The sequence below is a fragment of the Chanos chanos genome, chromosome 6 (assembly GCF_902362185.1).
Source record: "Chanos chanos chromosome 6, fChaCha1.1, whole genome shotgun sequence".
Classification (NCBI taxonomy): Eukaryota; Metazoa; Chordata; class Actinopteri; order Gonorynchiformes; family Chanidae; genus Chanos; species Chanos chanos.
The window spans coordinates 14,991,911-15,019,756 of record NC_044500.1 but is presented as its reverse complement, the minus strand read 5'-3'; the positions used below and the strand labels follow the sequence as shown (position 1 = coordinate 15,019,756).

The 27,846-nt window shown below is 40.2% G+C and overlaps 4 protein-coding genes across 5 annotated transcripts; 3 read left to right on the top strand and 1 right to left on the bottom strand.

Annotated features, from left to right (window-relative positions):
• Nucleotides 1-397: 397 nt before the first annotated feature.
• On the top strand, nt 398-14,847 carry esamb (endothelial cell adhesion molecule b). The gene is made up of 8 exons (XM_030778091.1): nt 398-473; nt 7,851-7,996; nt 9,814-10,015; nt 10,651-10,806; nt 11,935-11,979; nt 13,862-13,984; nt 14,076-14,205; nt 14,376-14,847. Exons 1-8 carry the CDS (start codon nt 398-400, stop codon nt 14,845-14,847), a joined length of 1,350 nt encoding a protein of 449 aa, XP_030633951.1.
• A 1,870-nt stretch (nt 14,848-16,717) lies between these two features.
• On the top strand, nt 16,718-19,668 carry LOC115815126 (V-set and immunoglobulin domain-containing protein 2-like). Its single transcript, XM_030778090.1, has 7 exons — nt 16,718-16,769; nt 17,077-17,234; nt 17,321-17,525; nt 17,669-17,827; nt 19,100-19,219; nt 19,311-19,440; nt 19,542-19,668. The coding sequence occupies exons 1-7, from the start codon at nt 16,718-16,720 to the stop codon at nt 19,666-19,668; spliced, it is 951 nt and encodes a 316-aa protein (XP_030633950.1).
• Nucleotides 19,669-19,981: 313 nt separating this feature from the next.
• Nucleotides 19,982-24,982, bottom strand: acad8 (acyl-CoA dehydrogenase family, member 8). Its single transcript, XM_030776965.1, has 11 exons — nt 24,862-24,982; nt 23,974-24,074; nt 23,681-23,850; nt 23,352-23,461; nt 22,776-22,852; nt 22,547-22,684; nt 21,966-22,101; nt 21,584-21,681; nt 21,317-21,469; nt 21,016-21,118; nt 19,982-20,840 (listed from the first exon to the last, which is right to left on the bottom strand). Exons 1-11 carry the CDS (start codon nt 24,980-24,982, stop codon nt 20,785-20,787), a joined length of 1,263 nt encoding a protein of 420 aa, XP_030632825.1. The 3' UTR covers nt 19,982-20,784.
• Nucleotides 24,983-25,180: 198 nt separating this feature from the next.
• On the top strand, nt 25,181-27,252 carry thyn1 (thymocyte nuclear protein 1). Of its 2 annotated transcripts, XM_030777849.1 has the most exons (8): nt 25,181-25,307; nt 25,446-25,489; nt 25,631-25,842; nt 25,931-25,999; nt 26,196-26,288; nt 26,368-26,463; nt 26,636-26,786; nt 27,099-27,252. In XM_030777849.1, exons 2-8 carry the CDS (start codon nt 25,447-25,449, stop codon nt 27,143-27,145), a joined length of 711 nt encoding a protein of 236 aa, XP_030633709.1. In that variant the 5' UTR covers nt 25,181-25,307; nt 25,446; the 3' UTR covers nt 27,146-27,252. The 2 variants fall into 2 exon arrangements, with proteins under 2 accessions (XP_030633709.1, XP_030633708.1); XM_030777848.1 differs by having other exon boundaries at nt 25,181-25,489.
• Nucleotides 27,253-27,846: the final 594 nt, after the last annotated feature.

The following is a 27,846-nucleotide window of genomic DNA, read 5'->3' as shown; positions in this document are numbered from 1 at the left end:
TAAATCACATTATATTCCAAACTACACCAGCAACTGACAGAGACGTATGTTTTCACTTGTGAGTCCTGATGCGTCCCTCCAGAGTTAGTGATGGGAGGATTCGTGGGCATTGTGAGCTGACCAGTTGTCCTGTTCCTGATTGGAATTATTATATTTATTTTATATGCTGACATACCCTCCTCTTTTATGTTCTCTGCAGGCCTTGTCAGTCATTCACTGGAGACATAAACAGTGTAAGCACAATAACAACAAGCCACAGTTGCACGGATAGAATTAAGTAGGCGAAGAGCTGGAGGGATTAATTTTCCCTCATTCAGCTGGAAGTGGCAATGCCACAGTCTGTTGGGGCTGTGAGTCCGGATCAGATGGGACTTGCCCCCTTTGAAGTCATTCCATCATGTCGTGTGGGTCACGTGACGCGGAGCTGTCCGTGTGTCTCCGTGCTGTCTCTGAGCTTTTTGGCTTTGGTCTGGGTAATGCTATGTAGCACCTGAGCCACTGTTTTAGGCACACAGTGTCCCACAGCTGCACGGGCCGGCGCCCATGGGATTCTATCAGAGCTCTTTTAACCAAAGCCCAGCTCCTCTCAGATTCAACCCAATGCTCCCTGCTTTCATTCTGTCCTGTTCGTTTCGGTCCATCTCCTGACATCAACAGGCCGCAGAATGTCCAGCTTCTTCTTAAGCGTCGTAGATACGACTACATTTGCTAATGTCAGTGTTAACATTAGAAACATTAACATTTTCTTTGCATGTGCAAAAGCAGTAACTTGAGCTGTGATTGGTGCACCACAAATATTTGACCAACATTTTACCACAGATGAACCGTTAACAGTTTCACAGATACCTGAAATAAACAAATAATTGTCATAGCGTGCTGCTGTAAATCTATCCCTTTAAGACACCCATTCAGGCGTGACTTGACCTATCTTTCATGTAAGTCCAGTATTAGTCTGTAGTTCGACAAATCCTCCAACTCCAATTACTCTTCCCGTTCTGAGAATCCTGCGTGGAAAGAATCAGTGGTGATGGAACAGCATTACCAGCTGTAATTCTGTTATCTATACCGGATGTGCAACGGTTATGACTCACCAATGCTGTAAACCAGAGAGAAAAAAAAAGAAAGAATCATGCGACCATTTAGCTCAGTGACAGAATGATAACCTCTTGTTTGAGTAATTGAGTCAACTGCGTAGATTAAACAAAAGAGATACTCTATTGGATTTATTTTATAGATTTACTCGATTTGAAGGGATGTCGGTACTCCTGTGTGCAGAATTGAAATGCATAGAGGCATGTTAATCCAATCAATAAAAAAGCTTATAGATGATGTGCGACTTTCTATCCACTGTGTGGTACTGCATACTGCTACATGTCTTTGTTTGAGTATGCAGAAGCTGTGCGTAAACTTATAGACCATCTTATGTTTTATACCAAATGAAGGTAGAGCAGTTTGCAGTGGTGTGCTCCATAATATTACAGACAGTTTAATTATTTGTTTCTATCTGCCATGTTCAGTTGTGTGGACAATATATGTGTACAAGCCATCCAAAGCAGTGAATCTCTTTTTATTTGTGATCCTAAAGTTTATCCTCTGTAAGGCTCTTGGTTATTTTTTTCCACTTTGTTGTATAACAGAGTGTCTTTATGTGAAATTTCATTTATTGATGTCTGAGGTGCTTTGCTAACCTTAAGCTTGTCATCATTGAAAAAAATGTATCGTTTTGAATACCAATATAAAAGTGACAAACCAGCAAATGTCAAGTTTTCATAATTGGTTTTTGATCCGATTGTTTGCCATTTGCACTGCTATAGACGATTTCCTTTTCCGAGAGGATGCTATATGACATCAGAAGAGAGATCACAAAATTAGATCATACAGTTTGCTGCCCCAATTAACCTCTGTCTGCTAAACTTAAGAGTCTTTGAGACTTTGGTATCAGATCTGACGTTGCCATAGCAGCTCTCTCTCTTCTCCCTTGGAAAATGATGTGTTTGGGGGATGAAAAGACCTTCCGTGCAAGTCCCATAGCACCAGCGACTTCTAAATGTCTTTTCCCGCGCCTGTGACGGTTGGAAGGGCTTGATGGCAAATTCGCTGGTTACTGTTTAGCCACATTCCTCATTTATACCAAGAGGCTTACAAAGGGCTTTAGGTCAGTTAAAACATCATTAGGGGATAGAGCTGTGTGGTAGCGTCGCTGTGGATATCTGTCACTGTTTATTTGTGGGGGGAAAAAAAACAAAAAACTGAAAGCCCTGAGACCGGTCTCCCTGAATGTGTGGCTGCCTTGTCGGTGGGATGGACCCACATACAGTTTTCATATGTTTACATTTGTACGTTCAGATTGAAATCTTTCAGTCTTGTAAAACTGCGTGTTAAAACACGCGGGTGTGAACAATGGACCACAGACTTAAAAATGCAGGCAGTACAAATGCACAATGATCTCAGATACATCCACAAATTATACTTTAAAAAAAAAAATGGAAAGGAAAAGAAGACTTAACCTCAAAATGCGTGACTTATTCTTGGTTTATGTCTCTTTCAGAGGGCACATATTGCATCTTCTCTTTGCTGCGGGTTTTTCCCCTGTGTACATATTACTTGCATTACTCAGTAGTAGTGGTGGCACACGTCAGAAAATGGTTTAATCTCTATGACTCACTCACTTTAGGAGTCCTGATAACAGATGAAGTGTTGAATGTAATGATCATTATCATGTTCCTAATGGTGATTGGTTGTTATAGACATTATTGGCTGAGGGAGAGCAATGCAATGTCCGTTCTCCCCACATAGAGTAATTTGTCCTCTTCTTTGGATCACTCTTAATATATTATTTAAATCCAATCCATCTGCCTGTTGCTTGGATTAATTTTTTGTGCCCAGATTTGTAGGAGGAGATTGTGTCCATATGCCATGAGCTATGTGGAGACAGGGGGGCTCAGTGGCATCATTTTACGGCATCATTTTCTTCCATAAGACCGGCTTGACAGTGATGGAGAGCTTTTCTCCAGAGACATATTCAGGTGATTGATGTTCTGTTCACACATGAGACCAGGCTATAGATTTACAGTCCTCATACACGACGTTGCACCAATCAAAATCGTGCCTTTGCCGTTACAGAGAGCTAGTGAGGCATATAAACAAAACGTAATTGACTTCCTTCAGCTTGATTCATTCAAAAACAGAACGACATTACAATTGCAACAAATCCTAAAGGGTTTTTGGTTTTTGTTTTTTTTTGGGGGGGGGGGGGGGTTGTAAATCAGTCCAGAATTTTGTCAGTAACAGTTTGTCAGTAGCTATCGACTGAAATGATGCACATGAGTAGCTTTATACACAGGGGTGCATCTTCTCCCTCAGCCTCACAGTGAGAGTTCAGCCAATAGAAACAGAGCATTTCAACATGACTGAGGGTGCAGTTCCTTTAAAATAACTACTCACATCAAACCGCTGTCAGCTTTCTTATCCCCTCTAGTTATACCCTGTGGTCATATGTCATATGATCTGTTATCACTTCAACTGTAAATTTAAAACTGATGTTTTTATGTGTGTGCGTGTGTGTGTGTGTGTGTCCTTTTGTGTGTGTGTGTGTGTGTGTGTGTGTGTCTGTATGTGTATTTTTTCTGTGTGTTTGTGTGTGTGTGTGTGTGTGTGTGTGTGTGTGGGCGCACGTGTGTGTGTTTGGTGGTGGTGAGAATAGGGATTTGGATGCTGACAGACAGAGTGTTTGATTTGGCGGTTTGTGTCCATGTGTGCATGAAGAATCAATCTAAACACGACCAAAACTTAAGAGGGATTTGGAAACCTCTCTGATGTGAACACACTCAAAATTGCTTAAAATAGCTGTAGCGATTAAACTAATGTAATCCCATTTAATGGAGCCTTGTCCAAATGTTTATTATTTAAAGACCATCTGTTTGAAGGGTCTAAGTTAACCCTTTGACACCAGTGCCTTAGAACAGATCTCCCCTCATATTTGTCCGATAACGTAACTCCGCTTACTTCACTTCCTGCAGCAGACATACTGAAGTCTTTCTTTTACGTTGACGAACCGGCGCTTATCACTGAATTAGGTACAGCAGAAAAAAACCTTGAGATAATTGAGCCCAGAATTTTCTCAACAATGGAGCCCATTGACTCTGAAATAAGGCCGTGAATGTTGGTCATGCACTACGGACCTGAACCCCACAAGGCCAGACCTCAGTAAAGTGCTTTGTGATGTGCAGCTGCTGCTTTCACTTGCTCAAGATTAGCAGTTATTTTAAGGTTGGCTCAGTGCAGGAGAGATTGTCTGAGGAATGGCCTTATCACAGGACGCTTGTGGGCTGGTGACAAGAAGAAAAGAGAGAAAAAAAAAAAGATTACTCGAGAAGACAGAGGGCTTCTGTCTAATGGCGATGGATTTCTGTGTGACACGTGGGTCTAAGATTGTAGCCCTTTCATCAATATGAGGTATTTGATAAATAAAAACTTCTGGGTGTATCGCACCTGAGATGCTCCGAGATTATTTTTCTTTAGTCGTGATGGTTGGTGGAAACCCTTATTTAAAAAGGCAGAGAGCGAATTCTTCATATTCAGTGGACTTGTATTGCCAACATAGTTTTTAACAAAAACCTCAAAATCTGTCATCTAAAACACTGAGAATAATAATCATTCATAAACATGCATGGTGTAGATATTTAAGTTTATGGATTCTTTGTTTTTGAAAGGAAACTTGGAAGGACTCAGAAATGATATTTTATGCATAGAGCCTGAATCTATTGCCTGTTATTCTATTTGATAGAATAGTTGGAAATAAAAAAAATTGTTATAGCTACAGAGAACTTCAGTTTATTGCCCATATATTTATTGAAATAGCTGGAAATGAAAAATTGTTTGAACTAAAGTGAACAGTATTGTTGAGTGTCCAGTGTGTGTACTGCAGTGTGCAGGCATATAGACAATAGACATACATCTTATAGGACTCATCCCTCCTGACTGTCCTCAATCTATTCCACCATACCACAATAAAGTGCTGCCCTCATTTGGCTGACATGTCAAAGTGCAGAGTTGACTTGACATTTGTATGTTGTCTGCTCTGACATTTTCATCTGAGACCCTCTCTTACGATTCAAAAAAGACTTCTGTTTGATGGTATTTAGCCTGACCTGATCATGTCAGGGTAATTATGGACACAAGACCCTTCCATCTCCTTCCACCAAAGTCTATGTGATGTCAGCGATAAAAGCAAATCTAAACTCTGAAACATTTATTTGTGAAGAGAGCAGAAGTATTTTCATAAATTTACGTGAAAGAAGCTAAGATGCTGACATACTGTTTAAAATAGGGTGTGTTTTGAGAAGAGATCTGAGGAGCCCTCTGTGTTTCTGTTGAGGCTTCCGGGTTCCATTTCTGGCCCAGCGGTGAGGGGTTGTCATGCCTTATTTAAGTTGGAGACTGGACAGGAGGCTCTAATGATACAGAGAAGATGTCAGGTTGACTCTCCTGACTGTGTGTGTATGTGTGTGTGCGTGTGTGTGTGCGTGTGTGTGTGTGTGTGTGTGTGTGTGTGTGTGTGTTCTCGCGGCACCGCTGTGAAGTGTGTGTTGCACAGTCTCAGACTGCAGACTTCGTGACAGCCTCCACACCCTCCTGCTCTTCTCTGCAGCTGTGTGGAACCGCACAGATGGAACCGGAGCTGAGGGATTAAGGAAGATTTTCCTTGATTTAATAAACTATTGCAATGACACAGGGATGGAGGGATAAACCTGAACAAAGAGACAGGAGCGAAGTGCAGAAACCTCAGTGAAGAGTGTGACAAGGCGCTTCAGTGCCCCCCCCCCCTTTCTCTCTCACTCTCTTTTTCTCTCACTCTGTTTCTTTCCCTGTCTTTCTCTCTCTCTCTCTCTCTCTCTCCCTCTCCCTCATGAGCTTAGAGAACATAGCCTTGCTACAGGAGAACCAGTGCATGCCCTACTTTCGCCCCACCACACATCCTGTCACTTTTGAAGGCCGAAACCAAGGTTTTATCACTAAAAGGATTAGTGGAAAACAAATATGGCCAGATGACAAGCATCAGGTGTAAGATTTTTTTTTGGGCTTAAATAGTAATTGAAATAAAGCCCAGAGTTATTGTAAGTCATAAAGGTCATGGATAAGTACTGAGCGAAATTTAAATCTTTTTTTAAGTGAATTTTAGCCAACAGGTCAAACAACATGTAATCTTTAGGATTACACACAGCATGTGGCCACTGATGCATAGGGCTGTTACTTGTGAATACCATTCATAAATCTGTCACTCAAATTTTTGTCATACCATGAGGAAAGTGCAATATTACAGACATTTTAGCTTCCAAAGACATTGTTTTTATTAAACAACAAAGCATTCAGAATGCATTGTATTCATAAACATATGCAACGCAATTTTAAGCAAAAAAAAAAAAAAGGTATATTGGATTTGCAAAAGTAATATGCTTTGATTCCTTGTAAATATACCACCTGTCACGCCATCATATATGAATCAGTTGGAAAAGATGAGAAATGTGTTTTGTGTGTAGATCCGTTGACCTCTTTAGATGAATAGGTTAAGAATGTGAATGAAGACAACAACATTAGAAACGCTCACAATGCTTGTCAAAGCGTGTGGCCGCGTGTTACATCATCTTCTGAGTCCAGCTGAGCTGCACTATACTTGACTCACGTGAGGTGAAAGAACGGCTGAAAGATTGAGTCGGGGGGGGGGGGGGGGGGGGGATTGTTTGGGGATTAGTCGGGTAGACTTATCAGATTCGCAACTGAAATTAAAAAATAGAGATGGTACGCGGCCAGAGGCTCTCTGTCTCTCTCTCTCTCTCGAGCTCTCATGGGTAATAAGGAAGCATAGAGTCAGTACTACTTTAAGCCTAAAACAAGATGCCATCCTGTGACGTCACAGAGATGCACAGTTGTGCACTCCTCTAATTCTCACAGCTAAATTCAGCTTAATTCCGAAAGAGAAGAAAAACGGCAGCGCTTCGCGGCCAAGCAGGACGCTTGCTTTCTCTGTGTGTATATGTGTGTGTGTGAATCCGCCGCCAAGCTGGCTGATCAGGACAACAGCGATTGCTGGGATCAGTTGATCCATCTTCAACTGACCAGCTCAGGGGACTATATGCCTTGTAAGTGAGCTTTGTTGATGTGTCTTTCCTTTCTTCTGCCTTCCTGTCTGCCCGGGTGTCAACTGTCGGAGATGTACAAGTAATGGTTGGTGTGGTTTTCCACGTTTGGTCTGTTGTTGAGGTGTGAATTTCAGTTTTATTTTCACTTTTAATATTTTATTTCTCTGTGAATTTATCTCGTGTGCTCTCCTGCTTTTCTAAGTGTTGTTCTAAGAGCGTAGAACAATAACTGAACTGCGTCTTTGATTACTTTGGAACTTCTGCGTGGATTTATTTTTATCTCTTGCAAAATCTTGAAGGTTTTGACATACATGGAAGAATGCTGGTCAAATTAATTGACCTTTAAATACCAGTTCAGTCTTTTAAAATACGCTTTGATCCTGAGCTGTTACATAATCTTGTTTGCAGTTTTACAGCCAAAGACTTATTTATTTTTTAAAAAAATAAATACAGTCATTGAACATCTGATTTTAATGCCATACATGCTCCATTTTGTTTTGTATTTATCCCTGTGGACCAGAGGAGCTTTACTGGTTAACTTCTCTGTGTTGCTGGTATTTGGTTGGATTAGGAAATATGCTTGCAGTGGATTATGATAGCTTTAATGTATAATCATGCCAGTGAGAGACAAGTGCCGCCACACTCATCGTCTTTATTTACTTTGCACTAGAATGGTTTTCTCAAACGCTTTTCTTCATGCTGGCACTCTAGGTGATTCTCAACGAGTGGAGATACCACGGAAAGAGATGGAAGTCGTCAGGGGCCAAATGGTCGTCCTGGAAGCTTGGTACACTCCTACTTCTGTCATTGAGAAGAACTCGGTCATCTGGAAATTTATGACCAATGACTCCAAACAAGTGAGTATGCTAACTCCTGGTGAAAGATCCAGCCAGTTGTTTCTTTGACATTTCTGCTATGGGCGACACATCCCCTAATACTTCCCCAATTTGAATCTGAGATCTTTCTTCATGTCTGTGTTTGTTACTCTTGCTACATTGTGCTGCTGAATCTTACATTTGTGGCATCTTGAATTGAGCTTGTTTGATAGAACAGTGGAGCGGTGCATCAGAACAGAGTGATATGCCTGACCCAGACAGAATGAGAAACTAAAAGAACACGCTGGCAGAGATTAGCTCTCACCTCATCCGCCTAATATTTCACATATTGTATTCAGTGAACAGATGGGTGTCACTCAAAGTTTTATCATGGTGTTTCTCTCAGGTCAAAAGGTACTTTTGGTATTTCTTGTCAGACGAGAAAGGGATTAGCTTTTCCTTTTAATATTATATGAATGGTTTCCTGTCAGGGTTGAAAAAGTCAGAAAGTAAAGCCTAAAGCTTGTAGGAGTGCTGTTGTTATCTCTGATGGGGCACATGTATGAATACATGCACTTGCACGGCATATCCTCTATATGTGGTGCATGTTTGTGTTAGCGTAATCTTCGTGATGATTTTGATAATCTGGATAGTTTTCACTTGTCATTGCTTGCGAGCTTATCTCAAATAAATGGAAAATCAGCCTAAAAATCTAACTTGACCATCTGCACATGCATTTGGAGATTATCTTTATGATAAAGATTTATCCTAACTCTGTTATACAGAGGGTTTGCTTTACTCTGTCAAATATCAGAAATGGCCATTAATGTTGCATATTCTCCTCTTATGAACTTGCTATTTAGTGTAATTTAATTACAATCCTTTGATTGTGTTACATTACCTGTGGCAAATTCATGGCTCATCATAAAATATGTAGAAAAAATATTTTTCCACAAACAGGGCCTTTAGACAGATCAAATAAAAAATGACAGTTTAACGTCAGCTATCAGATGTTTGTGATATTAAATAAATTGTTAATACTTGTGTTCTCTAACAAGAACACCAAAACAGTGTGTTATATCTGTGGATGTTTCGCCAAAATCAAGTGTATTAACCAGTGACTAGCCCCCCCTCTTTAAAGTCCTGCTTTTGAAGGGATTTTTTGAGCCATGTGTAAACGATGCTCCTGTTAAAATGAAATGTATGTGACCTATTGTAAGACTGTCAGTACTGGCTGGTCACATTTTGATTTTGGTCCTTATTCTTTAGTGCTTAATGATGATTAGTTTGCGTCTTGCAACAAATTGTATGATATTCATCTTACTGGCATGTGGCTCAGGAAACACGATTACTACCTCTTCTCTCATAATTTAGATCTTATAAATCTGCCCCTCTTAGAGAATAACCTCAGTTTATGTGAGTGAGGCTAGCTCATGCGTCCTTCATCATATGTAATGTCACTTACTTATTTTTTCACACTAAAAGATGTGTAGTATTGTCAAACAAGAAAACATGCTTTATGAACTTCACCTACAACCTTATGTGCACCTGACAGTGAGTGGTTACTGCTGAGGAGAAAGGCAGAGGGACCTTGGCTGACTCAAGCACCAAAGTACAGAGTCAGGCTGTATTCCCATTGATTCTCAGCCACACTGGGCACAGAGAGGCACAGCTGGGATTTGAACCTATGATTTCCAGATGCATCACTGCCATGTGGGCGGGTTCTTAACCATCTGTGCCAATTGTTAGCTCAAAATATAACATTCTTGATTCATCAGCTTGAATAACCAAGTTAAAAAACAAAGAAAAAAAATGGTTGTGGATACTGACTGTGCAGTTCTGTTTGTTTGGCTTTGTAGATCATCTCCTACACCGCAGGCGAGATTGGAATCGGAAGTCCTGAGTTCAGGAAGCGTGTGGGTTTTGCCGTATCCATGCCTTCCACAAACCTGTCAATTTATATCAACAACACCCAGGAGTCGGACTCAGGCCGGTACCTGTGTGACGTCCTCGTCCCAGGAGCTCCAGGCTTGTCCGGGGAACTAAGACTCAACGTAAAGGGTACGGGAATCATCTGTTTCGATTATGGAATTCAGCTTTACAGTAACCGTCCATATGGTTTTTCATGTTTCTTCTAGGAATCTGTGAAATGAATGTGTTTTGGACACCGCTAATGTCCCTACTGCTATTTTCACTAATGATAATGAGGCTAATGATGATGGCAATGATTATGATGATGATGTTGGTGAATGTTATAGCGCAGACAGGACCATAATGGACGATACATTGCTGTTTTGAAATGACCATGAGATTAATTATGAAATGAAAAATACAAATACTAATCAGGATAAATACAGCTGGATTAAAAACAAATAGTCTGTTTCATGACAGTAATGTCTGTCTGTGGGGTTAATCACAATTAAGAGAAAATACCTCCTAATGTATATAAAGCACATTGTTTGAAGAAAAAAAAAACAGCCCATAAACCTATGCTGGAAGTCTGCTATACGTATTTAACCAACAATAAATATTGTAAAGTGTGAAATCACATGAACAAAATGGTACTCGGAGCCTATTTGTCTGCAGTACGTTATTAAGAAGCCATTGCCTAGAAAAATGCTAATTGCTGTGGTACTACTTTATTGGTGAGGTCATTTTGAGATTTATGGTGTGATTTGTCTCTCTGGCTTTTCCAGTCCCTCCCTCCACTCCTGTATGTTCGATGACAGGAGATCCGGTGCTGCGAGGGAACGTGACCCTGAGCTGTAAGTCCAGCTACGGTAAACCTGTCCCTCAATACAAATGGACTAAAGCCGCCCCACTGTCTGAGGTCTTCTTCTCCCCCATGCAGAGTGAGTGTCTCTCTCTCTCTCTCTCTCTCTCTCTCTCTCTCTCTTTATACTCTTGCATTTAACCATTCAAACCATTTATTTCCACTGAGAGATCTCCGTGCAGTGATTTAAGATATTGTTTACACGTTAAAGCCTAGGAACACCCACAAAGCACACGGAAATGAATGTTGCCTAATGACCCACTAATAAACATTACTAATGATGGTAATATTGTCAAGAAGCAGCCATTTTGAATCATTTTAAATCCATGCAAAAACCTGAACCTGTTTTACACTGTAATAAAAAAAAAAATAAAAAAATAAAAAAATAAAATAAAACAGCCCTGACCGGAGGAACCTGGGAAACTTTTCACTCAAGGTCCTTTTGTTTCCGAACAATTTCCTCTTTGGATTGTATCTCCTTGGGCTGGAGAATTGTTGTGTAAAATTTGATGGATGGTGTGGACAAAAATGTGTAGTATGAGAGAGCAATGTGCTCTCACGTATTTTTTTTTTCTTTTTTTTTGCTCTCTAATAGCTGAGATGGCTTTCCCACCACCTTTCCACTTTCCTGAGGCTGTAGGAAGACTGCCGTGATATAGCAATGTATCTTCCTGACTGGAGACAGAGAATCTCAATCTCTCTGCATGCTTGAATAAAAGAAGCAGAAACTATGACAAGAACTGAATGTATTTTATGCGTTCCTCCACTGTGGATTAAGTAGTTTAGCAAATCCAGTTTTTGTATTTCTTCCAAAATAAGTGTTATTACTTTACATAATCCATGCTTTAAAAACACAGAGAATGTGTGGTCATATTTGAGGGGTTTTTGGACATATTTCATGACATTTGTTTTGACATGTCAGATATAATGACTGCAATGTTTTTGTGAAAATGCATGTTGATGCCAGCTGTTCATCAAAGCTGGCTTAGTTTTTTTGTGAACCATGTGGTGGTTTCTCTCACTGATCCCAACACATTTGTCTCATATCAGTCATGACTCCTCTCTGAGTCCGCCGTCATGCCGGAGAGGACATGACACGTAGTCCAGGCCAACTGCAACTCGCTCTGTCTCTTGAGTGACAGCAGCCCTGCAGCTTATGTCCTATTTACCTTTCTTGCCCTCTCTGTCTCTGTCACTGCCTTCACAGAGTGGAGGTCCTGCCCCCAGCCAGTGCTGGTATTGGGGTACTTGGGTAAGGGATTTGCTCCCCTCTCTCCTTGAAGCTAGATGGCTGTCGTAGGAGCCCTCAGACGCTGAGATTCTTCTCCCTCTTAGTAACCTAACTGTAGAGACTTTAGAAGTCTTCCCTTTAGACAAATTTACACCCCCCCCCCCTCAAAAAAAAAAAAAACACTCTGCACTCTTGTATCGTTAGTTGTCTCAAAATTCCCGTTTGAGGTACAGAATTTGTAGGTTCTGTTCCTCTTTCTTCGTTATTTTTCTTGTTCATCATTGTTTCATGTTGCCTCTTGGTTTTAGATGATACTGTTTGTCACAGAGATGAAGGGCCATTTGCTTCACAGTGTAAAATTGAGATTTGGATCCATGAGAAGACATGTAACTTAGTGAATCAGTTGAATCAAACAAATGGTGTAAGATTTGTGTGTGAGATTTTCAAACAGATTTTCAGTTCAAACATTAAGCTTGTGATACACTGAACCAATGGCAACATGAGCGCAGAGGTGCACAATAGTGTAATAGAGTAGAATAGAGTAGGATTAAAACCCAAATAGTTGTCCAATGCTTGTCATTAATCTGATTAGAATCCCAAATCACCCTCTCTTCCTGTTTGACTGCTTTCATCTGTAGAATGGAGACATAGTTTCCACACTGCTCTGTTTTTAATGTATTATAGTCAAGCATGGTATCCCAGGGCTTGTGTTAACTTTTTGTTTTTATAATTGCTTCATTTATAGTGATGGGAAACTGAAAAAAAAAAAAACACTGGCTTTGTCATAAAGAGTAGAGTAATAGATGCACAACAATATCTGTGTATTTCAAATAGTAAATTCTTTGATTATCAGTTATAACAAACTTGTTTAGTTTCCATGCATTGTTAACAGTGTTGAAAAGAACAGTGGCCTATTGTGATTGTCATAAAAGCTTGTGGCTGCCTGGCTTTTGTTCTTAAAGAATCTCCCTTTAATGAGGCCCTTATTTGGCACTCAGGCAGAAGTAGCCATTATTTAGATGTGCTCTCATTCCCGTTTAAAAATGCCAATTTGCAGTAAATGCTTGTTAAGAATTGCGTGCCAGGCATAATTTTGTTTGTTTCTCTTACAGCAGAAAATGAACAATGCTGTCTGCTTTGACGGTTTTATATAGTTTTTTTTTTTTTTTTAGATTTGGCTTAGAACTCACTGAAGTCTGTCAGTATTAAATCTGAGAAATCGCAACAGGAGTCTGCTCCCCCCTTTCTGCAGAGTTTATCCATAAACAGGAATCTGCTCCCCCTCTCTGCAGGGCAATCAGTTTTGAGTCTGCATTCAGTGCAGCAGATGGTCCTCAATGAGAGTTATCCAACAGCAATCTCTGCCAGCTCTTTTCATAACAGCACAAAATGTAATGCTAGCAAGTGTATGTTTATAGCCTTCATCTCTCATCTTCTTACGGTTGTTGGGACTATTTCCTAATGAAAGTGGGCATTAGGTTACATCAACATTGTTGTGGTTGGAATTTATCCTATACGTTATTGTGGACGCCCATTCTTTCTGGTTTCTTTGCAGAAACAAAAGCTTGACCAAGTGCACTTTTAAAGACGGATTTTCAAAGGATTTTTTTTTTTTTTTTTTTTTGCTAGAATCATCCAACTGGGGCTTTTTATTTATTAATTTATTTATTCACAAATAGGTTGCATATATTACTGTGGAAAAAAAAAAACCCATCTCGCCATGGCCTCTAAAAGACCTGCTCTTTTGGGTCAAACAGTGGTTTATATCAGAGAATAGACACTTTAGAAAAGGCTTGTTTTCCTGGAGTCTATCGGGGCTGTTTTTTGCAATGTGTAGAAGGTGTATCATGGTGGGTTTCGGGGCACGTGAGCACTGAGCTCTGTTTCAATGTTCTGGTTTCAGATGAAAGGCAGGGCACTCTGAGACTGAGTAATCTCACTAAAAACATGTCCGGCAAATACGTCTGCCGAGCGAGCAACACGGCCGGCTCTGATACCTGTCACATCAACTTAGAGGTCTCCAGCCGTAAGTAAAACCAACACGCGGCATCCTATTAGACTCATGTTTACCTCGTGTGACCATGGCCAGTATAACTTCTCTCCATTCCTCCCTGCAGCTAATAACGCCTGGGTGATAGCTGGCGCCACGGTGGGCTCAGTGGTTGGGCTGGTTGCCCTCATTCTTTTCCTCATCTTTCTCCTAAGGCGGAGTCGTGACACTGAGGAAGAGATGGCCAATGATATTAAGTGAGTGCATGTATGCTTATTTAAACTCAGTGTCTAAACTTTTCTATGTATTTTTTCCATTATTTCCCCATTGATGGGTTTGTGGTGCATTGTTTGAGAGGGGGCTATACCTGGTGACCACGGAGACCAGTTTGCATCTGTCTGTTGACTGAATGAATTTTTTGTCGTAGGGAAGATGCTCAGGCACCCAAACGAGTCTCTTGGGCTAAGAGTAACACGGGCTCGGATATCATTTCCAAGAACGGCACGCTGTCTTCCATAGCCACCAGTCCTCATCCAGGAGATCCTCGATATCAAGCCAATAACCACTACCGATACGCCGCACCTTCCGACACAGCCTCCATACTCACGGCTTCCGGAAGCACCGCCACCTATCGCCTCCGCCCGGGAGAACCAAACCCGCTGCACGGCCTGCCTGGATACAACGTTAGCGGCACCCCTACACATCCCCATCCGCACATGCACCACCATCCACGTCCCCACGGTTCCAAAGTCAACTCCCCACACAGAACTGAGGGGGCTCAGCCCCAAGCCCCTCGTCCATCCAACTCACCCATCGGCATCAACTCTGCCAGCCTGACTCGTATGGGCGGCATGCCAGTCATGGTACCTGCACAGAATCAGGCAGGGTCACTGGTGTAGCAGGGGAGGATTTTTTTTTTTAAATATACAATCGGTACTAACTACTCTGAAACGGATTCCCCTGAAGAGTACAGGGTCAAGTCCAAGTACAAACAAGTCCGTTCACTCCAGCACAAGCTGTTGACCTCAAGCTGCAAAGACTGATGTGTGTCAAAAGAATGCGGGGTGTCAAAGGTAGCACAAACTTGAAAGACTTACTTGTATCTGGTTCTTTATAATAATTATGAGGAAATAATAGTCATCTATGTAAAACTCTTTTGCAGGATTTTTTTTTATAAAATATATTGTATGTGTGTTTTTCTAAGTTTCTTTTATGAATAGGCCCTAATGCCTATATCCTGTAACAACAACAACAAAAAAAAAGATACGATTTTCCTAACTGTTCAAAGTGTTGCTTTGATGTTGGCAGTGTTCGTCATTGAGTATTTTTTGACTGGCAGTGTGACAACTTCATTCTTACTCACTATGTGAATTATTATACTTAAGAAAGGTATACTTAAAGTTTCTTAAAAATCAAGAAAGAGTTCTATTCAAAGAGTTAACTGCAATTTCGAACTGGAATAATCCACTTTGTTTGGCTGTATAAGTTGAGTTCAGACGTTTGACAAAAAAGAACAGTGGAAGTCAATTTTTGAAAGGTAGAATTTTGTGCCTCCTTTCTACAATCTTTCAAAAGTTTCAATAGAAGTACTGACTGCGTAAGTTCTCCATTATCTCAAATTATACAGTATTTACCTGGTTTTGAATGTATAAGAGAAGCCTTAGAATATGGTCCTGTATGTTTTTTTTTTTTTTTTTTTAATTATGTATTTGCTGAAAGAAAATTACTCTTGACCTAAAAGTTGATTGATCTGTACACTGTGTGAAAGACTATTGTGCAGAGTATTACTAGGAAATTTTGTAAATAAATGGAAAGACTGCACAAGCAGTGTTGGTGTTGAGCTGGTTTCTGAATTAGAATCTGTGTGGTTTTAAGATGTTATTTGAACTCTCCATATTATGCAGGTATTAACAAAAATAGTTGCACTGTTACATTGACAAAAGTTACAGAATTAGACAAGTATGTAATTCCTGGATACAGAAACTGAAAATACTGCATTATCACGTTTTCATGTTTGTAAAGATAGTTTGAATTGACAAGAGTTGTAGTTACCATGACAACAAATGCTAAAGACTAACATTAAAGAGTTTACAAATTGTCTTTCATCTGTAACTCTAGCAGCAGAAAGATTTTATTTGGTTTTACCAGAGAATTCTAGATTTTTGAACTTTAGAGCTGGCGTTATGTTGCATTAAGAGCATAACACCTCAACTGTCCACAATTCAAAGCAAAGAGGCATGTAGTGAGTTCAGAGAGCATTTCAGTTTCTTATAGGATAAGAGTGTTTACGTCTGTGGTGTTTATTTCAGTACAATCCAAAACTGTTCTGACTGTCCAATAAATACAATATTGTTCAAGTCCTGTTAAAGTGCTTGTCAGTAGTTGTTAAAGAGTTGCTTGCCAACACAACACAAATTCATTACCACATGTTACTCAAAATGGGCTTGAAGGTGTTTAAGTAGCACCTATAGAACCTCTACTTTTAGTGCCGCATGAACAGATTTTCTTGTTAGAAATCATTTTAATGTATTCTATCTCCATATCAAAAGAAGTTTCATACACTAAGAAAAAAAAAACACAGCTAGTGTTTACTGATTTTGTTGATGATCAAAGCTGAATTTAAGGTCCTTATGTTTGGCCACACCTGCTTCTCTCTATGGCCCAGCATAATCTCGTCGCTGTTGTTTTTCTCTGAACCACCCAGTCATGAAGCTTGAGTCATCTTGCTCGGTTAAAAGAAGCAAACAGACTGAGTGAAATGAAACCGCAATGGCATACAGTCAGTTTTCCTTCATCCTATGGATTGTAATCTGCCATTTTGGTGAGTAGTGATTTATTTTCTCATATGAAATCACCATGGTGATGTTTACATGCTGTTTGTTTATGATGACCTTCATGATGAACGAAGTAAGTTCTTTCTTTTGAAAAGGTGGCGCTTTACCATGCTGCGTAGCATGTTTTAAATTGTTTATTTCTATTTATTCGTCACAGTTCAACAAATACTGTATTTGTGTTTGTTTTACAAACCTTTTCCTAGTTAGCCACAGTTTGAAGTAGAAATAATGCTTTGTTATTGCAAATTAACCGCAGTCAGGCTGCTTCTCCTCTCTGCCCTTGGTCAAATACAGTTTGTTCATGGCAGGCAGTGGAGGTAAAGAGTCCTGTATTTGCCCGGGTTGGAGAGTCTGTTGTCCTCCCCTGTACCTACAGCACACAAGCCTCTGAGGGCTTCACTCTGGAATGGAGTTACGCTCCCCCTGGAACCCCGGCACTACAAGCAAAGAGGGTGAGCGCAAGCAGAAAAGGGCTTCCAATTTGGCTTGTCATTAGTAGCCATTCCCTCAATGACTCATTGCGCTTTATCTGCCCTAGATTGTGTACTACAATGGAAAGCTGTACTGGGTTAACACCTGGGGTGGAAGGATGACGTTAGTACAGGAGCCACCAGCGTCTGGCACTGCATCTGTGCGGATCTACAACGTCCAACCCTCTGATGCTGGACTCTATATATGTGATATCACCAATCCCAGTGACTGGTCCCGCAGTGGACAGGGATTGATTAACTTCACTGTGCTGAGTAAGAATACCAGGAACCTATCATAAAGTGTATACTTAGAATAATTCACGCTAATGTTCTGTGTTACACCACATTACAATAGGATATAACTTTTAAGTCCATTGTTAGGGGGAGTTTTCTCATGTTAATCTCTCTAACTTTAGTGCCACCATCTGTGCCGGTCTGTCAGCGTAGCGGAAGTGCCTTTGTGGGAAATGATGTTACTCTTACCTGCCTAAGCTCCCAGGGACTTCCCAAACCCATTTACTACTGGAACAGAGAGAAGACTGCTGCCCCATTGCCACCAGAGCAGATGGTGCTAGGTGTGTAAGACCTTGCCCAAATTTACAGAATTCAATTTAAACACTATATTATATTTTCTAGGTTATCTCATCTTGAGAAGGGAAAGATATTTGCCATTTAGATAAATGTCTTAAAGCTTTCCCAGGTGAACAAACAGTGCCCAGCCATACGATTTCAGCTCTTATCATGAGCCTCTGGGCTCAGCTCTGCTTGGCAAACAACTGTGCTTGTTTGCCAACTCCACATTACCACTGCTTTCTCCAAGGTTCCCACTCTATTCAGGCGAACCAAGTCAGGCATGTTCCAAGGTCTCTCAGGTTCTCATCTGCTAAGTTCTAAGCCCCGCTAAAAAAGCCATGAAACCATGCGTGAAATGTAAGATAACACATGACAAATGCTAAGTTAACAAATTTTTATTCATACTGAATGGAACATTTAACTTAACTACAACAATTTAAAATAATACTATCCTGCAGCTAATAACAGCTAATAATAAAATGTATTTACAGTAGAGTTAACTATTTTATAACGTACTATAGTTACAGAATAAATTACATAAAGTACTCTACTCTGTATTAATATTGGCTGTCTGATCTTTCTCGTGCTTCTACCATCTGGCGAGCATCAAATGCTCTCATGTAAATTGTAAATGTGTTTAAGTATGCATGTAACATTGCCATGGATTAGCAGCATGGGCAAGATTAGAGAAACAAAGATACAGTTAAACTGTGCGATTGATTTCAAGCTTGTGTCATACTATGTCAGCATATTATCTGATAAAACTCATTTTCAGAGAAAGTAAAATGTGTTTTTATGATTTTATGACATGGAAAAAATATTTTGATACTCAGGTTGCTAAAGCTGTGCAGTGGGTGTCTTTGAACTATTGATTTAAAAATGTTAGCATATGCTTGACTTAAACAGACAATGTTTATGTTTGTTTGTAGGTATGAGGCGACTACCTATTAGCAACAACTAGTGATAGTGAGCTGCTAGTTTATTACTCACAATCAATCAAAAGTAAAGAAAAACAAGGACCTTCAATGACCGAGTGCTATTTTCATGAACTTTTGCAGACTTACTTTTCTGAAAATCAAGTATTTTCTAAGACTTTAAGGCCAGTCAGCACCCTGTTTTTTTTTTTGGCCAATTTGATTATTACTTTTATTTGTGCCTGGATCCGGTCGCTGAATAGCTGTATTCAGTTGACCTCTGCCGATTAAATATTATAAGTCTACTATTCTAATGCTTTAGTCTCTACTGGAAGCTAAGCCTCCACTTTTATGTTCCAGACCAGAGCGCTGGCTCTCTGATCCTGCGTAATCTGTCTACTGCCTTCTCTGGCACCTACACCTGCAGAGCTTCCAATGAGTTGGGACAGGCTGAATGTTCTGTAGTCCTCAGGGTGTCCTGTAAGTCCACAATGAAATATACTGTTCCATTCTGAGTAAATGGTGTAATCATTGCAGTCCCTGAAGCATGTAACATATGACTACCTCTCAGTTCCTAGCACTGCAGCTGTGGTTGGCGGAGTGGTGATTGGCATCTTCTTCCTGCTCCTTCTGATTGGGGCGGCTGCGGCCTATTTCCTGTGGTACAGGAAGAGGTCGGCCAAACGCAGGCAAGAGCAAAAGTATGTGCGCGAACCTCGATAACAAAAAAAAAAAAAAAAGGGATAAATTCTAGATCTTAAGGAATTTGTTTCTGTTTATAAATTATTGTCTTTCCTCATAGTGACATTGATATGAATTCAACACTGGAGCAGCCAGCAGTAGTGTCTAACGACAAACTGATCTCCACCTCCTCAGATAATGAAGAGGATCATGACCTGAAGGTCTCCAAGTTCAGTCCACTAGTGTAGGATTAATTCCACACCTTAACTGTCCTCACTCTGTTGTCCTTATACTTGCATATATATATGGGTTTTTTTTACGTCACTTGTAAATAGTGGTGATTTACACATATTCATCTATAATATTGTTGAGCAAATGTAAAGTTTTCCCTGGGAAACTGTCTCTCCTTATATCAATAAACAGCTCCCGGAAATGTATTGTCACTAAACAGAAGCTCGTGTTCTCAGCCCTTCATTACACACTGATCCTCAGATACAACAATAACTATAACCTTGAAGTTGCAGAGAGGACAGCATTACATCATCAATGTGTTTGTTTTATTGTAGGTGCACAATGAGAGCGCCAAAGGTTTTATCTCAGGGTCACAACAGACATTTAAGGTCAGCTTAACAACAGTGACTGAATCAAATCAAACCCTGCATTAGAAATGCCAAATTAAAATAGGTGAATGACATGTTACTTTTTTTTTTATTGGTTTTAACAGATAAAAACAAAACAATCTGTAAATCATGTGATTTTTTTGAGGGAGAAACATGTAAAGGGTGCTGCTTTGTTGACTCATTATGGTGGATTAGACACAGTCTCTGTGCCCTGTAATGAAAGACAGCAGAGAAAACCTGTGGTGTGAAGGTCATGTATGAAACCCTATTGAAACAATGTTGAAGATTTTCTGTATTAACTCAATTCAACAAACACATAATGAAAGACAGTGTTTTACAGTGAGTATGAAGGACATATATGGCATTGAAAACACAGACATGTCTACAAGTGCCATGTAACACAGTGACAGCAATGCCACCTCACCCACAAATAGCTACACTGGACTGTAATTAACTCAGAAATCTAATGAGAAAAAAAAGAACAAAAATGAATACTTTTGCAGTAACTCTACTTTTACTGTTTCAGGGGACATGATAATGTAGTGACAAGATCTGACAAAATATGTTGTTTTCAAAAAAAAAAAAAACAGCAAAAATTCCCACAGCTTTCAGCCCAAAGACTGATTTTCAAGAAATTCAAAACTTTGATTAATAGAAACTAGAGGTCAATCCTACAGGTCCTAGATCCCAGCACCACAGTGACGAGACAGTCCGAGATGTCCCCTGACAGACACGAGATCAGCATCATGACTCTGTTAATAAACTCCTGGCAATGATCATTCGCATCACTTCGTTTGTACCTAAAAGAAGAAAACGTAACGTCACATGAACTGCATCATTCCTGTTTAGTGTTCTTAAAACTAACTTCTTAAGACTCGTACTGTAAAAATCTTAACACTAGTTTTGATCATTCTAACATTAGTGATAATGATTCTAGCACTGCTGCTGATCATTTCAGCCAGATTAGGATTTTACCTTCTAGTATCTGATGCACTCTAATGTCCCGCACAAACTGCTGCACTGCATAGTCTTTCAGGTAGCCATAACCTCCATGCATCTGCAGGGCCTGGTTGCATACCTGAGGGGTGAATAAAACTACTATAATAATATGAAGTCAATAATGAAGCCAAAAAAAACCTAAAAACTAATATTAGCACGCAATAGATGTAGTTTATATCTCTTGGTGATGTAGACTGAAAAGTACACATGGAAAAACAAACAAAAAAATAATAAAGCGCACTTGCTGTAAAAGACGAATGTGATGTATAATACTCACTGTAAAACACTCATCAGTGACAAAGAGCTTGGCCATGGAGCACAATGATACCGCGTCCGGCCTGTTCTCCTGCAGAGCCCGCGCGGCCTCTCTCACCAGCAGCCGAGACGCTACCAGCTTAGTGGCCATCTCTGCCAGCTTAAACTGCAGAAACTGAATGAGACCACACCCAGGACGGAGAATGAGAACTGCGGGGTATGCACTCGAAGATAAGATTAGCAATACGAGACCCGAGATTCAACGGTGTGAAAAGAACCGTAGTGTTACCTGGTTGTTCGCCAGAGTTTCTCCAAACTGTTTGCGTACGCACAGGTGATCTCGAGCGAGCTGGACACAAGCGTGAGCCGCCCCCAGCGAGCAGGAGGCTGTGGGTACAGTGAAAGTAAACTTTGAAACTAAAGAACTTTAATTGTCAGCACCTCCTCTACTTAACTAACATTCGGACGGGTGTGTTCACTGTGTGATTCATAAGTCCAGTTAATGTGGGTCTATAGTACTGGATTATATTTTAGACTGACAGTCACTGAGATCCTGACTGCAAAATGACAACTGATGTAATGATGGGCAGTTCACTGCACGGGGTTAAACGGGAACTCCGGCAGTTTATTTATTTATTTATTTTTTATTTTATTTTGTACTGTTAACTCACCAATATTAATCCGGCCCCCATTGAGACCTTTCATGGCAATATTGAAGCCTTGCCCCTCCTCCCCGAGCCGATTGGCCACTGGAACAGCACAGTCCTCAAATATTACAGCTCTAGTTGGCTGTGAATTCCACCCAACCTGGTCAAATCAAATAAGCTGTTGAAGTGCCTATATTTTCTGTGCAAAAATTCAAAGTAACACGTTACTGCCTCCTGCTGGACAGTATTCTGTCTTTGAACATTTTGCAGGAAAAATGCAAAGAAACTGATAAGCAAAATCATCAAGCAGACAACTTCAATAAGTCTTTTCATTATGTCATCATTCATTATTATTTTCATTATTTCAGTTTATTATTTACATCTACAGAACACAATAAGCATATTAAAACATGACTTAGTGGGAGAAAAAGAATTTCTCAGAATTTACACGTCCAAAAATATATATACGAAAGGACAAAATCTGTTCAAGTCAGTTAATGAAGAAAAAAATATGGAACTTTGGTTAGGCCAGAAGAAGGCAGAGTGTTTCAGTTAAAAGGTGGTAACCTTTTTCCTTCCTGTTTAATCATATTTTTTCCCCATACCTTCTTCTCCTTTTTGCCAAAACTGAGTCCTGGGGTTCCTTTTTCCAACACGAGACAGGAGATGCCCTTAGGGCCTTTGCCACCCGTTCGACACATCACAATGTACACATCCGTGTCTCCCCCTCCACTGATGAAAGCCTAAGGACAATAAAATACAGTTAAATACCCTATCGGTTGTTAAATTACAGTAAAAATACAGCAATGCTGTGTGTAACACATAAAGCTGTACCTTAGAGCCATTTAGGATATAATGGTCTCCTTCTCGCTTTGCTGTGGTCAGTAAAGACGCTGCATCACTCCCACTACCTAGAAATAAGGAGTCATGAAAATGAGTCAGTTACTGAAAACATTAACCACGATGACATAGTAGCAACTCAGCATAGTCATCAAGCTGAGAGGCAGAGTGTCACAGGCACTAATAAAAGCTTAACATTGCTATAGGGGCAGGAAAACTCTTGAGTCTCCTGTCAGTGCTTTGATGGGAAGTGCAGGAAAAGCATTACTAAAGCACATAAGATGCCATACACATATCTACACACATAAAAGCCCTGTAACCAACTGACAGCAGAGATTATGACTGCATCCACTCAGTGCATGAGGCTGATGCTTATAACACTTGATGGCTAAATATACAACCACTTTTTTATATATATGCATAAATCAGCAGCAAATCCTACACATATATAGGACATGTCGAATGCCATGTATTTAGATAAGCCTCTTTAGAGAATGTATGTGATTTAAATGTGGAGCTATTTTTAGACAAGACAGTGTCAATTCTGAGATATTTACTAGTCTCTCTTACCAGGCTCAGTGAGACAGTAGGAGGCAAATTTCTCCATTGTACAGAGGTCAGGACAATACTTCTCCCTTTGCTCAGCATTACCAAAGGTATCAATCATCCAGGCACACATGCTGCAACAGCACAAACATTCACTCGGATGAAGACACTTTATCACAAAAATGGCATGCCATAGTCTTTTTATTGTACCGTTTCTAAAGTTCAGTGCTTCACTGTCATTTCCGATGTATGTAACCCATGCAAAGCGCTTCACGCAGACGTTCATATTAAATATTGGAGAGCGTTCTCAAACTAAACACTTGAGAAATGTCTTCGGGTAAAAGAGGGCTCACTTATGAATGCTGATGTATGCTGTGGTGCTGACACAGCCAGTGGATAAGGCTTCAAAAATGACAGATGTGTCTAGGCGAGAGAGCCCCGAGCCTCCCACATCAGGTTGTACATAAATCCCACCAAAGCCGAGCTGCGCCGCCTTCCTCATGGTCTCCACCGGAAACATTTCCTGAGTGAAAATGAGATATAAAGCTGCTTAGATGTCCTGATTTTCTATATGAGATATATAACCCAGAAATTAATGAGGTGTCTATTGAGTTGTTAGACTACACACGATTATGAATCAATTTACCTTTTGGTCCCATTCAGCCATGTGTGGTGCCATTTCATTAGCGGCAAAGTCAAAGGCAACTTTCTGGAATTCCTTCTGTTCATCTGTGAGCCCAATTGACGCTGTGGACGTAAAAAAATGCAGAATATGGAAATGATCTTTTCTGGTAGATTTACATGATATAATTAGCGGACTTCAACTTCCACTGCATTGAGACAATTGAGTGAGACCAGCAAATTACTAGCACAAGTGAAACTTTGGAAATCTTCGGCGTCAAGCACACACCCCTTTATTTGACTGGTGAAGCCGAACAGCGGCTGACCAATAGCAGAGATGAACATGAACCTAGAACTGTCCTGGATTGACCGCACATATTCTGCTCTCAAACCGAGGAGTAAAAGGACGATTTAATTGCATATTGCAGGTCCTTGTTTTCATAAGGAAAAGTAACTCAGTGGATCAAAGCTAACATACCAGTACAAAGTTAACGCTGCAATTTTAAATCTCTCATGCAGTTCTATGGATCAATGCCTCCTAGATGACAACGGATCTCCTTTTGTAACTAACTGTTACAATATGAGAAGGTTATCCTTTGTGACAAATCTATCCAGGTTAAGGTTACATTACCTTACATTAACATTCCATTACCGCTGTGTTCATGCAGTTGGCAAGGGTGACCGAGTCTTATGCGCAACATTTGATGACATAAGACACTACTGGTTCAAGCAAGCTAACTGCCTAGGGAAATTAATAACAACTCAAAAATATAAACATTAATCTAGAGTAGGCACACGTAGTTAACAATTCGGAACCAACAGTGGTGGTTTACAGCTGTAGTGTAGGCAGAAGTGGCAGTGCAATGTCCTGTAACCTGTTTTCAGATGTTTTTTTTTTACGAATGAAACTTACGATCTATTGAAGCTGCTATCCCGCGTTTCTGTATTCTGTTAAATATTAAACGACGACTTCTGCCAATAACATTACATGCACCCCATCGGGCAACTCTTGACAACGTCCCCACTGCTGCCATGTTGCTCTAGTATGGTGTTATGTCACACCGCTTATGGGTATTGTAGTTCAATACGCGCTGACTTTTGTGACTTCAGGAGAATCACGAATGCGGTATTCGCGCAAGAAAACAATTGTATCTGTGGCTGATGAACAGCAGTTGTTCAAATACTATGGAGATCTAACTGGTGTTTTACGTTAGAGTGACAATACAGGGTCACTTTGTTGTTATGCAGCTCAATACTAATACGTCTGTATTTCAAGGAAGTATGAAAAGGGGCGCAGTCACGCATTCCTCAACCGACAGAACAAACCCACGAGCAAGAGCAGCGGCTTCCTCTCTCAAGGTGCACAGATTAATTTTGTTGTGGGATGCTTGTCAGTATTTGAAAACGAATTTGTTGCATTTAAACTTCTTGTAAATAGTATAACAAAAATCAAGTCAACTCAGTCTTGTGTCTTCGTTCAAATAATAAACACGAAAGCATGCCACCCAAGAAGAGAACTGGCGGGAGTCGCAACGAACTAAGTAAGTGGTTGGCGCCCAGAAACTTACCCGCTTCATATTGCCGCTGAGGCCCATACATCCTGGTGTTGAAAGTTGGAGAGTATGTTTGTTGTTGACTTTCTTAAGGATGTATTCTTTATTCGTTCTGTTGTAATTTCATAGGCACATCAGCAGGACAGGATAATTTGTCAGGTAATGAGTCAGCTGAGGATTTTGATAATGACGTGAAGGGTAAACGCAAGAAACCAGCAACAGAGACATCTGCAAAGCAGAAAGGCACATCTGAAAAAGATGCATCAGGAAAAACTGTGTATTGCCACTGGTTAATGAAATCAGAGCCTGAGAGTCGAATCCAGAATGGAGTAGACGTTAAGGTATTTCCCTTGAAGCAATTATCTTAACCAGGCCTAGACACTGTGCCTGAATGTTAAATCTGAGATTAGTGTGTTTTTCATTCTGTAGTTTGGGATTGAAGATCTAAAGGCTCTTCCTAATCAAACAGGATGCTGGGATGGAGTAAGAAATTATCAGGTAAAAAAAAGGAAATTTGGTAAAGCTAGTGGACACCAGACTGGAGGCATAATTTCACACTGATGTGCACTGTGTGCTACTGTTAGAGCCAGCCAAACGAAATGTTGCATTTACGATACATCCCACTGGTTCTTTCTATCACTTACTGTAAAATACTTGCACAACCTTAGTCCAAAACATCTGTGTGTTCACCCAGGCCCGTAACTTCATGAGAGACATGAAGGTGGAGCAGCAAGCATTCTTCTACCACAGTAACTGCAAAGAACCTGGAATAGCTGGCATTATGAAAGTAAGTATCTCTCATTGTGATGCTAGACAAGAAGCATATGATGGTGAATAATGGGTAATTTGTGTCATTCTTTTTCCAGATAGTTAAGGAGGCGTATGTGGACCATACACAGTTTGACAAGAAAGATCCTCATTATGATCCCTCTAGCAAGCCAGGAAACCCTAAGTGGATTATGGTAAGTACTTTTTACTGCTAAACAATTGTTTTTTAGTTTTGTTTTTTTCCTCGGCTCCTAAAAAAATTACACCTACCACAGTATGTACATATGCTACCTTGTAGTTGACCTGAAAAAAAGCCATAACTCTTGTCACATTTCCTTCAAAATCTCTGTCTGTTTGTCTTCTTAGGTAGATGTTCAGTTTGAGAGGAAGACCAAGCGGTACATCCCTCTGTCTGAGCTGAAGAAGTACCACTTACGGCACAAAGCCAAAGGTGGGCCATTGAAGAACATGGCCCTTTTCACCAGGTCAAGGCTCTCAGTGCAACCTCTCACTGAAGGTTAGTCAGGCTCTGTACAATACAAACCCAGACAGACATCTTAACCTATCCATTGTACTGTTCTCAATGAAACGTGTGTGTGTGTGTGTGTGTGTGTGTGTGTATATATATATATATCAAGTGTCACATTGTTAATCTGATATATTTTATGTTAATATTGATGATTGTTAACAGGTGAGTAAACTGTAGAAAATATTCTCTCAGATCAATTTTCAAGGCTTGCAAATATTAAGGGGAATACAGTTATCTGGAATATTTTTGCAAAGTGAGATACTTTTGAAATACATTATTGCTTTTCTTTCTTTCTTTCAGAGGAATTTAACTTTGTGCTGAGTTTAGAGGGCAAAGGCAGAATTTAATGTTCTTCCACTGGAAACCACCGGATATGGCAAAACATGGCATCAGAGCTCTCCTCTGCTTGTAGGACCATCTTGTCGTGATATTTTCTCTCTTAGTCTAAAAACTATGATGTCTGAAGCACATGTTGTAATCACTTAGATGTTTTTGTGTTTATAATAAACGTTTTATAGTTTACAAGTTGTACTGAGATTAAATTATGGGTCCATAAGGAAAAGCTACAGCAGTCCTGTTGCTTTAGTGCCATGTTCAGTGTTAGTACTGGGGATCCAAGCAGGGACTCTACGCCTTCACTTGTTTTCTCGTCTTCTGCATCTTCCTTTATTGTTATCAGAGATTACTTTTTGCAAATTTACCCACATTTGCAAGGCATGAATGGCTTGGGGCTAATTGCATAACATAACGTTATGGGACGGACCACATGGTTGCCTAACAACAGGCAGCTGAACTGTGAACAGTCAGCCCTGTCACCTTGTTTGACCTGGAGTCTTAAAAGCTTTCTTATAAGGATCAAATTTCCTTCAAGACACATGATGTCCTCCATTTTCTGTTTTAGCAAAACATTTAAAAATCTTCTTGTGAACTGTTAATCCCATTTCTTCAACTAAATTGCAAAGGAAATGTTAATCTGGAAAAAATGGCCTACCATTTGCATGTTTAGCTTGAGAACAGAACGGGAAATGTCCTGTAGTAAATGTCTAGA

Coding starts and splice junctions, on each gene's coding strand:
- esamb (XM_030778091.1), top strand. CDS start 398: ATGTCGTGTGGGTCACGTGACGCGGAGCTGTCCGTGTGTCTCCGTGCT. Junction 474..7,850: donor GCTTTTTGGCTTTGGTCTGG/GTAATGCTATGT, acceptor CTGGCACTCTAG/GTGATTCTCAACGAGTGGAG. Junction 10,016..10,650: donor ACTAAGACTCAACGTAAAGG/GTACGGGAATCA, acceptor TGGCTTTTCCAG/TCCCTCCCTCCACTCCTGTA.
- LOC115815126 (XM_030778090.1), top strand. CDS start 16,718: ATGGCATACAGTCAGTTTTCCTTCATCCTATGGATTGTAATCTGCCAT. Junction 17,526..17,668: donor GATTAACTTCACTGTGCTGA/GTAAGAATACCA, acceptor CTCTAACTTTAG/TGCCACCATCTGTGCCGGTC. Junction 19,441..19,541: donor AAACGCAGGCAAGAGCAAAA/GTATGTGCGCGA, acceptor CTTTCCTCATAG/TGACATTGATATGAATTCAA.
- acad8 (XM_030776965.1), bottom strand. CDS start 24,982: ATGGCAGCAGTGGGGACGTTGTCAAGAGTTGCCCGATGGGGTGCATGT. Junction 23,851..23,973: donor TGGCTGAATGGGACCAAAAG/GTAAATTGATTC, acceptor ATTTTCACTCAG/GAAATGTTTCCGGTGGAGAC. Junction 21,682..21,965: donor TGGGGGCCGGATTAATATTG/GTGAGTTAACAG, acceptor CTGTACCCACAG/CCTCCTGCTCGCTGGGGGCG.
- thyn1 (XM_030777849.1), top strand. CDS start 25,447: ATGCCACCCAAGAAGAGAACTGGCGGGAGTCGCAACGAACTAA. Junction 25,490..25,630: donor CGGGAGTCGCAACGAACTAA/GTAAGTGGTTGG, acceptor GTAATTTCATAG/GCACATCAGCAGGACAGGAT. Junction 25,843..25,930: donor AGAATGGAGTAGACGTTAAG/GTATTTCCCTTG, acceptor TTCATTCTGTAG/TTTGGGATTGAAGATCTAAA.